This window comes from Epinephelus fuscoguttatus, linkage group LG9 (genome assembly GCF_011397635.1).
Source record: "Epinephelus fuscoguttatus linkage group LG9, E.fuscoguttatus.final_Chr_v1".
In the NCBI taxonomy this organism is placed as follows: domain Eukaryota; kingdom Metazoa; phylum Chordata; class Actinopteri; order Perciformes; family Serranidae; genus Epinephelus; species Epinephelus fuscoguttatus.
The window spans coordinates 23,098,808-23,113,387 of record NC_064760.1 but is presented as its reverse complement, the minus strand read 5'-3'; the positions used below and the strand labels follow the sequence as shown (position 1 = coordinate 23,113,387).

The following is a 14,580-nucleotide window of genomic DNA, read 5'->3' as shown; positions in this document are numbered from 1 at the left end:
ATATTAGACAGTCTAGGCATGTTGATACTGTAAATACAAATGTGTTAACTGGAATACCAAGGTAAATAAGGGGTAAAGAGATGGAGTAATTTCTAATACATTTGAATGATCTGTTGTGTGACATATTATATCATATCACAGAGTCATCTGCAATATTTGAATTCATTAGTCTTTATCTAAAGACTCTAAAGATAACATAGTATCTCTTATGTGTGTCTTCCCAGCAACATGTGGTCTCACCAGTCGGCGAATGTCTCTCTCACAGTCCCGTTTGATGCGGTGCACCTCATCCTGGTGCTGCTGGTAGGCCGTGCGGAGATCTGCTGCTTTGGCTTTATCTGCCTGCAGAGCATTTGCATGTGCCTCCTCAGCCTGTTTCCTGGCTGTCTTCTGCTCCTGGATCTAAAAGACCACACACACACACACACACACACACACACACACACAAGTGTCATATATTAATACACACCCCTACAAAGAGAGTGACACTCTCGCATTCATCGACACACATCCTATCCAAAAGACTGTAATGATGGATACCCTGTTTGTCTGGAAAGGCTACAAAGAAACAATAGCTTGGAAACAGGCTTTTCCACCCTGCTTCCTGTTTTTCAGCAGCAAATTTACAAAGGTTTACACAGTCCCACATCAACAACACTCAGCGCTGACACACACACACACACACACACACACACACACACACACACACACACACACACGCACTCATATAATGGTTTCAGAATGCCAACTTTCCACAAAATACTGTTTTCATGAGGTCACAGCCTAAATACAACAAAAACACAAAGACAGCGGTCACAACTGGCAGCTGAGGCCGATATGCAAGTGCTTTAATTATGGTTTAAATATGGTTTTAATATGGCTTTTTGCTGCATTGACTAGAAGCAAAGTTTGAGCTCTACTCCATATTATTCCACAATATATAATGAACATATATTTAATACTGCATTACTGTCACCTGAATACATGCTACAACCCACCTCCTGCTGTAGCTTTATCCTCTCCCCATCAAAAGCTCTCCTGGCCTCCTCCCGAGCCTCTGCCAGGAGGGCATTTTTGAGCTTGTCAGCAGCTCCATCTCTAAGTGCGTTAACAAGCCCCTGGAGTCTCTGCACCTCAGCATCCCGAATCTTTATGGCCCGGGCCAGCTCGACTTCATGCTGCCGCGCCAGGGTCTCGCGGGCAGCCGCTATCTCCCGAAGCTTTTCTTCATGGAGTTTAGCACGCAAGTCAGTGAGCGCCACAGCGTGTTTGTGCTGCTCAAGCTCCCGAGCCTGCCGCTGCTCCTGGAGCCGCTCGCGGAGCTTACATACCTGTATGAGCGACACATTTTGCCATTAGAGTTGCATAAGAATCTGATCATTATCATACAAATCACAGGCCGCCATCCATTTGCCCCCAGACTGTGTGCAGCACTGTGACGACTTCATTTGCAAGTTTGCACTTTGGGTCCTGGCAGTTTGAAACAAAATGGATGCCCAGCTTTCAAGTGGTGATTTATTCCCCAACAGGGAGCAGTAGACACTCAAATGGAGAACAGTTATGGCTCCTGTGCTGACTTAAATAAATGTTAAATCAAAAAGAATTTTCCCTTGCATGTACCTCCTCAAATCTCCGTCTGCTCAGATTAATTTTAGCATGATAAATGATTCTGTTTGATGCTTTTGTGTACTTGTCCCACCCTTACTGTTGATATTATACTTTATGCACTGCTGTTAACATTCTTACACCCACTGCTCCATATGGCATCTTGCAGAAGCTTTTTACGTATAGCGCATATGCTTTGAGTAAGCAAGTAAGTTGCCCCTGTAAGAACTGAATCCTGACACTGTTATTGCCATTCTCAAAGTACAACCATGATGGATGCAGAGAAGGGCAGAGAGGTAGTTTCATTGTCAATCAGAAGACAGAGGGAGAGGCAATCCACCCTGACAGCTTGACTACGTGCCGTGTTGGAAGGACAGGCCTAACAGCCACTGAGTAAATATAATGCTGGCTGGCCATGTGGTGTACACTGATGAAAATGTGTGCATCATTTACACCTTCTTAATGAGACACTGGAAAAAACTATCAACAACTGAAGCTCCAACGTGTAGAACTAAGTATAAGCTCATAACTGAATGCATTCAGCATTATTACAGCTGCTACTATGAGTATTACCTCTTAGTAAGTGTGCTTGTATTGAATATTAGCTGCAGTGAAAAAGCCTTTTCAACTTCATGACTATGAGCCGGCACAAATAAGTGAATGGTTTATAAATAATTCTTTGAAATTGGCCACCCTCTCCTTCCCCCGCTTCCTCCGCTTCTATTGTGGTGATTTAAAGGGGACTCTCTCCTGTCACTGTCATAATTTTTAATACACAAGGCCTCCTCCTCCTCCTCTTCTTCTTCTTCTTCCTCCCTCTCACCTTGCTCCGCTCCTGCTGCAGCTCTATTTGGGTGTCCATGAGTTTGCTCCTCAGTTCCTCGTTGGTGACCTGCACCGAGTCAGCCATCACCTCCGATTTCTCCGGCTTCCTCCCCTTTTTAACGGGTTGAGCCGTAGGGGGTGTGGTTGAGGACATAGCACTCTGGCCGCCCAAACTGGACGGACATAGAGTACGGGGTATGGGTGAAAAGGAGGAGAGGGTCAGTCGCTGCTCCTCCTTCTGTCGAGGCCCTGCGTCATTGTTGTCAAGTCTACATCATTGCTGGAGGTTGCTGGGAGTTTCTATTTAAGAGACAAACAGAGCGAAAAGGAAAAAAGGTGAGTCAGTGTTAAAAACTGGGTTACACCAAACTACTCTGCACAATGCACTGGACCCAAGCCACATGACGCACAGCCTAGGGGAAAGCAGACTATTTTTGGGACTAACATTTACACTCTCCTCTGTCACCCTCCTCTCTCCAACATATACACGTGGGCCATTTATCATCATCCTATTCCAGTCCCTGGGCTGTACTTAGAAGCCCCACAGTGCATGAAAATGTGTCTGACCACCACAGTTATGGTCCCTGGTCTCTCACATCTCCCTATCACTTCTCTCTTTAAGTAGACTAATAGATGAATTCTTTACTTTGAGGATTCCTTTGTCCAGAGGTCCTATAATCTGTTCTGGACCTGTATACATACTGTGCAGAATAAAGAGATGCCCTAGCATCACTGTGGTCCACTTAACCGCTGCAAAACAAACTAATCATCACACATTAGCACTCCTTTATCACTTAACTGCAAATTCCCTGAGCGCTGAAGGCTTGTATTAATGGAGGTTAAGAAAATTCTCCTTGGAAAATTTGACTTAGAAATCTTTGCTTCATTTGTCTGCCCTTTCTACGGCCTTCATTTTGTCTTCACACCTTCTAAATAAATTACTGTTTCAAATAGATACCTGATTGATTTTGTCTCAACTGTTTGGACAAGGTGAATTTAGACAGCAGCTGCCTCGACTACTCCCATTCGATCCTTCCACTTTATCCATCAGTGCAATATAATGGCAAGACTTGCAAGAGTCTCAACCTTTCCCTTCCTGAACATACTGGATATACTGAAAGGGTGTCCACTGGTATTATTTTTCTAGTTATAAGAGCTTCAATATAAAACAGCAGCTGCAGCAAATCATAACAATCTGAGCTGTAACAAGTGTATGTTGGGGTTTTTTTGTTTTGTTTTTTTTGCTTGTAAAATTACTCAAAACAATTATTCAGTTATCATAATGGTAGGCTATTCATTTTCTCTCATTTAAGTAATTGATAATTCCACTAATAAAAAATTCACTCCTAAATCCAAAATACATATTTTTCCTCTCACCTGTAGTGCTGTTTATCAACCTAGATTGTTTTGATGTGAGCTGCCAAATGTTGGAGATATCGGCCGTAGAGATGTTTGCCTCCTCTCTAATATAATGGAAATTGATGGCACTCAGCTTGCGGTGCTTAAAGAGCAAAATAAATAAATAAAATATATTTGAAAACTCAACAGCAATGTCTCTTCCATAAATCATGACCCAGTCACTCAAGATAATCCTCAGACTTTGTTGTGAGCAGTTTCATGTAGGAATTATTTTCTTTCGACTGAACCACACCCACCGATTGAATCATCATGCAGAAAAAAGGAGTGCATCTACTTCTAGCTCACCTAGCACCATTGAGCCAAGGACGACACCATAAATGTTTACATCTCATACTGTCACAAGTGTGAGCCTCTCATCCATGAATAGATGTATGCTTCTTTGTGTGTGGTGATATAATCGGTTTGCGAAGATCAGTAGAAAGAAAATAGTTCCTACATGAAACTGCTCACAACAAGGTCTGTGTATTATCTTGAGTAACCGGGTCATGATTTCTGGAAAGAGATATTGCTGTTGAGTTTTTCAAATGTTTTTCTGTTTTTTGGGTCACTTTGAGCACCACAAGCTGAGTGCCATGTAGCTCCATTAATTCAAGATCTCTTCGGTTGATATCTCCAACAGTTTGCAACTCACATCAATACCATCTAGACTAGTAAATAGCACTACAAGTAAGAGGAAAAATATGTATTTAATTTGAGGGTGAACTGTGCCTTTAATGGAAAACTCATGAGGTGCATTGCATCTGCTAAATTGGAAAAAGGAGCGACATCCGATTGAACCAATTCAACCTCCTTTTCCCCGCCAAAGGCAGGCGACAGTTGTGTTAGCAGGTGTATTTTTGGCAGATTTTGTTATGGATTTGTTGCTACAATGACACACATTCACTGAGCTGAAAGTGGACTCCTCTAATCTCTTCCTGGAATGAATTGTAACCCAGTAACCTTCCAGTTCTTTCCGCTGACTATTAAATAAATAATGCAACAACGAGGGAGCTAAAGCATTAAGACCGCAGGCGCCTCCATCTTTTTCTACACACACATTATCTGCAAACATTCATACAACATACACAGATGGCAGCAACAGTTACCAAGGCAACCCTTGCTCTCAAAAACTCTATTCCTCTCATAGCAAAGGATGATGGGAAGGAGGAGTCTCACAGTGGATTTGAAATATGCACACAGAGACACGGTGCACACACAAATCATCCTATAGAGGCTGCACGTTCAGGAAAAAACACACACACACACACACACACACACACACACACACACACACCATTTTGTTATCTGATTCAATCTCAGAGCTGAGGTTGACTGAGAGACAGAAATGCATTGATGCTGGAGGGCAGGGGAGCTTTCTTCCACATGGATTTTTACACAGCACGCACAGTCAGACGTTGGGAAACAGTGGGGAGGAGAGAGAGGATGGAGGATCAAGCCTATAAGAGAGAGGCAGATAAGAGGGAAGAGCAGGAGCAAAGTAGGAAAAAAACATGCAGACCTCTACTAGAGAACAATCCTCCAACCGTCTCTCCCCCATCTCCTCTGACATCCCTCCACCCCCACTTGCTGGCATGGTGATGTTACCGAGCTGAGGCAATCAGTGATCTCACTCTCATTCACAGAGACAGAAAGAGAGAGAGGAGGGGAGAGAGAAATCATTCACACACAGAAAGTCCTGACACAACGACACAGTCTCTTAAACAGAACTATAGGGACAGACACAGCTGACATCTAGTCACACAAAAGCCCCCTGCACTTATTCACATTACTAACAAGCATGTATTTATTTACAGTGGGTCTACAGACTTGACCCAGAATCACTTTCCAGCCTTCCACTGCTTTAAGCATGTTTTTGCATGCCTGGTCCATTATCAGAGACCAGGTGTACCCACGCAGAAATGGCTAAGAGGTATGACGGATGGTTTTACTAGTTTTTCTTCATAGGGGAGGAGGTGTGCATGCTCATCCTACCAACATCTGGATGTAATGCTCTTCCTCAGTGGAAACAGAGGGAGATAACATAAAGATATAGTTGGTAACTAAACTGTCACTATATTCTGAAAGAAGTACATAAGACAGATAGGCTGTGGAAAAAAATTATGTCCCTCCTCCCTTCCTACTGCCTCTAATGGCATTCGCTAGAATCAGACCCAGCGCAGTCAGCAACAACCAATCAGAACTGAGGGGTGTTTAAAGCAGCCGTCAATCATGTCAATCGCTCCATGAACTGCTGTATCAAACTTGGCAGCTCTGGTTAAATATGAATAAAGATTCTGTTACTGCATTGCCTACTTCTGCCTCAAATGTTTTCAGAGACATATTTTAGCACAGTGGTTCCAAACTGGTGGGTCACAGTCCAAAAGTGGGTCGCTCGTCCATTCTGAATGGACTGCAAGTGACCCACGAACATGTCAACTTTGTACTTAAGTACAGTGAATTTCTGGCATATGAGCTTTTAATTTGAAGTGCCGTTTCCTGCTGTAGCGTGACCAACTAAAGGACAGCTACTAGACAGAGACAGAAAACTATCAACAACATGGACAAACACAAGTTTGACGCTGAATATTTTAAACTGTGTGGACCTTAAACTAATGAAATCTTGACCCCATGGCTGGACCAGTTTGGACCCAATGTTTTAGTGTACTGTTTAGCTATAAAATGAGAAAGTTGGTCCAGCTGGTGGGCAGTACTTGGTATTTCTGTTTTTACCTGTATCCAACATGGCAGCCAGGTCAAAAACTTTCTCATGTTACAGCTAAACAGTACACTAAAATCAGGTTTCTGAAAACATTTGAGACGAAAAATAGGCATTGTGAATCCTGATTGACATAACTGACAGCTGCATTAGAGACTCCTCGGCTCTGATTGGTTGTTTTCATTCACATGCAGTAAGGCCATTAGAAATGCTGCAAAGCAAGAGTAAGCAGAGATGATTTTTTCTCACAGATTATCTAATTTAGAGCAGTGTGAATATAATGACAGTTTCAGCAGATGTGAAAAATATATTTTTAGAAAAATTATCAACTGTAGCTTTAAGTGGTGATTCACATGAATCATTTTTACACAATTTATCTTCACATATTTTGAGTCAAAATTAGTCAACTGATAACCTTTTCTTGCATCACAGCAGAACTCTTGGTATATAATGTATAGTTTATTTCTTACTTTAGTCCAGATTCTTCAGGCACAAACATATACTGTAAGAATATGCCATCAACCACACACAGTTCCCACAAAGCTCCCCTAGAGCCACATGTTCCCAAGCTGGCAGCCAGAACCAAACTCTCAGAGTTTATAGGGGAAACTGGAGCACTTTATAGGGGCACCAAGAAGCTAACAATCACCTTTAATGTTCACAGAAGCAAACAAAAGCCAGCACAGGTCATAGACCTTAAATCACCTCATCCACTGTAAAATATAAACAGTTGCCCAGCTTTTATTGCACTAGAAAGCCTGACTGTTTAAACAAAAACCTTTCAACAGGTAAAGCCTATGGTCAAGATCAAAGAGTCATTACTGACCCAGCTATTATCCATATAGAGCTGACATAATCCATTCATACTGTAACAAAAGAAGATTACTATGACTTATCAAATCAATCATAAGTCATATATTGCAAAGAGTAAAATGTAAATTGCCTAACACCTTTGAGGTATATTTTAAAGCAGTGAATGTAGGACTGAAACTATCAGCTTCAACAAACAATGGAGTTAAATCACTCAACTGTGACTGCAAGAAAGAAGTGATGAAGAAATCCTGCAGCTGCTGAGGAGTTTCACATTTAAGCATGGCTGCTTGAGAATGAGACTCCAAAAAAGTCAGCAACAAAATGTGTCCATCAGTATCCCATAACACAACATTAGATTATTAGTTGAAGTATAGCATAATCAAGGCTTTGGGGCTGGTACCTGGCTACAACTGGCTAATGTTAAAATCTTCATCTTTTCAGAAACGGTTGAACAAAGTGTGACAAACATAAATAAGTGGTTTCATAACTGCCTCAGGAAGTCTCTGAGTGAAATGACAGGCCTGTACAGGGTTACAACAGGACACTGGTTGATGGGTGTTCCTAGACATCCTGTCTCTTAGCTGGAAGATTTAAATGTAAGACAAGACAATGTTTGTTTATCTTTGTATGAAGATTTTTGTGATGAACATCAGTAGTCAATGGTACAATATAATGGACAGTAGTGGGGCAGTATATTGTTAAAACAAGTGCCTAAAGTAACCAACTTTAACAGCTGGAGGCTGTTTTGATCAGTTGAAACAAGATTCCCTTGCAAAAAAAAAAAATGTCCGCCTCCCAATTGGCAATAAAACCACTAAGTTTTCTATTGCTCTTTCAATAATAATAATAATAATAGATTTTATTTATAACGCACTTTACATTTGAATACAAATCTCAAAGTGCACAGTACAAAGGCAACAGTAACAACATGTGGTGGCTGTACTCCCAAAACATTTCTGCCTTTGAGTGTGAGTCTGCAGCATACCTTAGCAACACAGCCATACAATCAAATGTAAATAAATAAAACCGAAACCTTTTCCAAGTTGTCCTGTTTAACAACAATTAGTGTCATTATAAATGAATCTGTAGATTATGATCTTAAGTATTCGATTAGTCATTTATTCTATAAAACATCAGAAGATTTTTTTGGTTCAGCCAATAGTTCAAAACGCAAAGATATTCAGTTTACTTTAATATAAGAAAGGGAAAAAGCAGCAAAATATCATATGGAGAAAATGCAATTATAATATTTTTGGCAAATCTCCATGAAAATTAACTTAGATGATAAACTGATTATCAAAATTCTTACTGATAAAATTCTGGTCGATCGATAAATGGATTACTTGACCAATCATTTCACTTCTAGTTGTTTCTTCCTGTGAAAAGCAAGGTTTATTTAACACATCTCACAATTTCTATTAAGTTTATATTAATTGTGTCACCTATTTAAATATAAGTCAAGTCAGTTGGAATAAGTGTTGCCATTAGTTAGGGGTGTATGCATCAATCTGGAGTGATTCAGTGAACTATCCCATGAAAGAACAATTCAATGAATGTATTCAATATGTATTGTCATCTTTAAGTTACACCTTTATTTTGAAATTCCCATGGCAGTCTGTGTCACCACTTCCATCAAAGCTCACCTCCTTTCTAAAAATCTAAACAGTGCTAATGGCCTAGCACGAGGCAGACAATGGCAAGCAGCCAAGAAAACAATGAGGATATTTACTGATATCATCTCATATCAATTGCAGACCCCTGAATTAAACTGATCGAAATCGTATTCTAACAGACATTGTGATATCAATAAATATCCAAAGAATTGATATAATAAATGAAACTTGTGATTTACACTTCTAACTTTAGTGCCATAAACCTGTCCTTGATGGGCATCACAAAATTAAGCCCTCAGAGAGATGTGTGTTTGTATCAAATGACTGATCGCTGAGGGATTCACCACCCTGACTAAGAAGTCCTGACAATTGCAAGTAAATTGCAACAAAAATAAATAAATTTAGAAAGACCAGACATCATAGGTGTTTAATGGTTATAAATGAAGCACAAAATGTTGGGTAGATAGAAATCTTTGGAATTGTCTCAAGCTTATTGTTACACACTCACAGAAGGACCTCCGCGAAGCTAGACAGACCACACACACACACACACTCCCATGGTGTCAAACATTAACTAGACTTCAGTGAGACATGCCGGCCCAATAAATACATAAAAGAGCTGCAAATGGAAGCTAAAACAAAGACATGTTGCTTCTCCGTCTAGGTTAAAAATCAACAGTGATGGTGTGGACAGACTTTACATTTATCATTGTACCTCACAGAATCATATTCGGACACAACACACATACGTTCTCACTGTAGGCATATCAGCCTCAGCAGACTGTACACTGTCAGAGCAGCTCTGGCCACACTCCAGACATCTGTCCACAGTCCACACACACACACACATATACACACACACACAGCAGTCTAGCCATACTCCAAAGACACCGTAAGATCCCACTGAGAGGCTGAGTAACCCAGCCAAGTGCAGCACTAGTGGAGCATATGACCTACAAACTACTATGCCAGCAGAATGACTACAACAAGTTACTGACCCCAATGACTAGTCAACCTAAACAGATAAACAAGATGTCTCTTTCCCTTGCTCTGTGTCTCTGTCACACACACGCACGCCACCAATTCATGCTATTGCTATTGTTAGTTTCACTGCTGAGGGTTTAGATCTATAGCACCTACTAATGTGACAATTTGGTCGTCCCCGTCTTTCATCGCTGGAGGTGTGTTTTGGGCTTGTGCTGTGCACGTATGCTTTTGCATGCATGGCTGCAGCTATGTTAGCAGAGATAGCCTCATCCCCCTCCAAAAGACATGATTGTGCACTACGTAATGTGATTAACCATGCCTCTCCCTCTGACTACACAGTACATTAATCAGTACTGACTGGTTACTATTTATCCCCTGGGTTACACATAAACATTTAGACACAATACAGACATTTACTCATCCATCCCACTCTTTGCATTCAAAATATGGGATGAATTACTCTGGTATGGCTTCAAGAAATAGTTGTAAGCAAAGTAGTGGAGCATGAGAGAGGCATGCACAAGTGGGTACAGTCCACGGGGATTATCCTGGAAGCAGCCAGTGACTCAAAGTGTTACGCTGTTGAAGACTGGGGTATGGAGGGAGAGATAGGATTATGAATGAAGAATAAGTGGGATGAATTAAGTTAGAGAGCTGAGTGTGGAGGGCATGTGCGGGGAAAAAGAGGGAGAAAGTATGACGTAAAGAGGAGTCCCAGTGCATGTCAGAATTCATTGACACTGTATGTGACATAGAGGAGATTGACAGGCTGAAGTGGATAAATGACATTAAATAATCATAAATAGACAGCAGAATGGCATGTTCAAATTCACCAACCATTCAATAGTAAATAATTGATTGCTTTCATATTTTACCAGCATTTGGCTAGTAGCTGGTGCTGATTTCCCACCCTGATAGACAGTGATCTTATCATCCTGTCACAAATGTAATAATATTTTTGTTGCAGTACCTGCAGGAGACAGCTATTGCTTACTCTGGATCAGTTAAAACAGCACATAAAATGAGCCCAGCCTGCATTATAGTTTTTGCAGCATGCCCTGAGCAGGCTGATCAAACAGAAGTCAGTGTGCAACACATGTTGGCCGTCCACCGAGGCAGATTTACGAGCCTCTGGAGCTGCCAGAGCTGTTATGACAGACACCGCCGGTAAACACACCCGGGCGGGAAGAGTAGTACATGCATGGCAGGGGACTGATTTGGTATGGTGGAGATGTTTGGGGATGGCTTAATGCGATGTGGCCAGCTCTCTAATGAGCTGTCAAATGGGAGATTAAAGGGTAGAGTGCTGCTGGTGGAGGGGAGCGCTCTACACTGCTGACTACTGCCTGCCTGCCTGTCTGTCCGGCTTGCCAACCACACCCCACGGCGACATGCATGGGGGCTGCTGCAGCATCCTCCAGCCACAGAGGTCGGCTGTCCTTGCACTCCGGCTGTTATGTGGTGGTGTTCATGTGTGCACCCACTGTCATGAGGCATTTCCACCGTGCTGATCTGGCTGGACCACACACTAATGAGGTCCATATTTCACATGGGGGCCTCCCTTTTAATATCAGGCGAGACACGGGAAGAAACAACGATACTGTATGATAACGCATCAGTGAGAGGACAGTAAAAGCAGTTGAATATTAATCGCTCGTGTCGGGTAACGTTACCATCACCATACTTCCTCTTTAGCTAGCTGGCACAGTCGGCCAGAGACCAGAGGTGTCACTCAGGTTCACGGTGTAGACAAAATTCACATCCCTGTCTGGGTTTACGTGACGTGAGGCTTGCCAGTTACCGTTGGTGGCCAAAAACTCACACTGAATGCCACATATGATGTCGGCTGACCGTTAACGTTACTGCTCGTTAGCACATGAAACACGGATGTCGGTTATGTGTCACAGCGGCTAACCGCCTGTCCGCAAGAAGTTGTTACCACACACCGAGTAAACTTACCTGAAATGGAGGTCCGGTGGTCACAAGTGTCCTGATGTTGAAACCTAGCTGCCTAATTTGCTTCACAGCCAGGAAGGGAGGCTGGGCTTGGTCGCGTGCGGAGCTGAATTAACTCACCTCCAGCTCTTAACAAGATGCCGAGCCCAGCTAGCTGCGAGCTGCGAGCCTTTACAACTTTATTCCTCGGATGTTACGCGCATTTTCCAGCAGTTAACACAGCGGCTCAAGTTGTAATTCCGCCGCTGATATCATCCTCTAGCTACAGACTGGATTCAGCTTCAGGGCTTCTCCTCCGCTCGCGCGCCGCACGTTGACATTTTCCTCCACGCCCACACACACACACACACACACACACACACTTGAGGTGCACGCGCGACGTCATACGTTCCTACAGAATCCAAACACATGAGTAAAAAAAAATAGATAAATAAATAAAGCTGTGTCGGTGCCCGTGCCGTCGGGAACATGGGAGGGGGAAAAATGCCGGGCGGGCGTCGCCGGTAGCGTGATAGAAGCGCGACACCTGACTGCGTGTTCAAGAATGACACCGCGCGCGGTTAGTGCGTGGACACGCCGCCGGTGCGGGAGCAACGTGCGCCGTCAGGGCGTACGGTGGCACGGACAGATACCAACACTAAAAGAAGAGAATATTTGAATTACATGTTGTTTTAATTGTCACTAAGAGCTCAACTCAATCAATAAAGGATGGAAATAATATAATATAATATAATATAATATAATATAATATAATATAATATAATATAATATAATATGTTTATTTTATATGTTTTTACAGTATAACATATTGTAGGGATTGGTTAAAGTATGTCATTATACAGCTAAGATGTGACGCTGCAAGTCTGTTTTTATTTATGCCTTTATTTATTCACTTATTGTTCATATTTATCATGTTTATCATTTCATTGCCATGTCTTTATCTTATCATATTTTATTTTCAAAGTACTGTAGCGTGCTGGACTGAGTAGTTTGCTGTTAAGCTTGCTGTTTTCTGTTCCATAGCAAATGTCATTTTATGTGTCTGTATAGAACATGATGGTTTATGCTAGTTATTGTCATTTGTGTGTTATTTCATAGTTTCCACCGTTAGTGAGTTGGCAATCCCACTTCATGACCCCAGCTGTATTTTCCCATTGAGTTCTGGAGCTTGATGTAGCCTACATCTGTAATATGTCAATTTAAACTGACAGTGTTCAGAGCTACTGCTAGTCCTGTGTGAAGAAGAAACTGTCTGAATACTTTGCACTGAAATGTTGATTATGTTATCAGCACTCTTGGATGGATCTGTTTTGTACCTGACATGCACGGGCGGATTACAAGATAATGGTACCCTGGGCACAGATATGCAAAAGGCCCCACCACCTCTCCTACACAAGAGCAAGACACACGGACTCTGGAGTGGTTTTGCCTTTTTGTTGTTGTTGATTTGCATCTTTCTGTCTCTTTTAGGTCATTTTGTGTCTTTTATGGGGGTTTTGTGTCTCTTTGTAGTCATTTTGTGTCTTGTGGTTGTTTTGTCTGTTTTGTAGTTACTTTGTCTCTCTGCACTTCCTTTGCATCTGTTTTTGGTCTTTTTGGTATCACTGTGTGGTAACATTGAGTGTCTTCCTGGTCGGTAATTTGTGTGACATTTTGCAGATGAAGTGTGGGGATGGAGGACTGACACTTTGGACCCCTGGGCGTGTGCCCAGTAAACCCATATACAGTAATCCATCCATGCTGGCATGTTGTGTAGACTACACTTTGAATATTAGATAATGATGATGGTGACTGCCAGTATATATCCTTATATATCAATAGACAGCTCTGTCCTTAGAGACAAGTGGAGACAGAGCAACATTTCTTCAGAACAAAGTTCTTAACAAAAATCAAATGTAAACTCCAAGATTTTGATCAACTGTCTGACCAGACTAAAATGCAACATTTACTTGGAGAAAGTAGTGGCAGCGCTATAGAAGCAAGATATGTCAGTGCGTGTCACAGCCTAAGAGACAACCAACACAACATCATATAGTTCTTCTCATCACAGATCACACTCTGCCTTTCTATTTATGTCTTCACTTAATACGTTTTTTTCCTTTAAAATGTATGTCTTTGCATTTGTAATAGTACATTGTTGTTAACTGTTTTTGAATTTTCACTGCCTTTCATTGTAATTGTGCATCACTGTACAAAGAATGAGTCTTTATAATAAACGTTACTAAAGGCTAAGCACCACCATCATCTTCATTATCATGCAAACTCACTGTATCCTCTTTTATACCAGTCATGCCTTGTCACTGAAAAGCTTTAATTACAGGTACCGTGGGCCTCCTAATTCAGTATATTTATCTAGGACAATATGACTCGTCAAATCATAAAAGTGGGTGAAAAAAATCCCACAATATGAAAGTGGTGTGAGTGTGACCCAGATTCTGCAGGATGCATTACTTACGCGCAGCTGCCTGTCTCTGCCCCTCCACACTGTGCCTGCCTGTCTGCCATTCACAGGCAGCACCGCACACATCATCACAGCTCTCTGTGGCTGCAGCATATGCAGCCTATTGCTGCGGGGCACTGAGGCCATAGGAAGTGGAAGAAAAAGAGAAAACAGTCAGGGATGAGTTTCAATTGTCTGCATCATGTCCTCTCCTGTAGTGATCACCC

At 41.9% G+C, this 14,580-nt stretch overlaps 1 protein-coding gene across 1 annotated transcript in view; it reads right to left on the bottom strand.

The window, feature by feature from the left end:
- jakmip1 (janus kinase and microtubule interacting protein 1) overlaps positions 1-12,439 on the bottom strand; it is a 44,735-nt gene extending 32,296 nt beyond the window's left edge. The window contains exons 1-4 of the mRNA XM_049585616.1: positions 11,917-12,439; positions 2,429-2,730; positions 999-1,331; positions 241-402 (exon numbers count right to left, since the gene is read on the bottom strand). Of these exons, the coding sequence (XP_049441573.1) occupies positions 241-402; positions 999-1,331; positions 2,429-2,584 (651 nt within the window). The 5' untranslated portion in view covers positions 2,585-2,730; positions 11,917-12,439. The remainder of the gene's footprint in view (positions 1-240; positions 403-998; positions 1,332-2,428; positions 2,731-11,916) is intronic.
- Between the last annotated feature and the right edge of the window lie 2,141 nt (positions 12,440-14,580).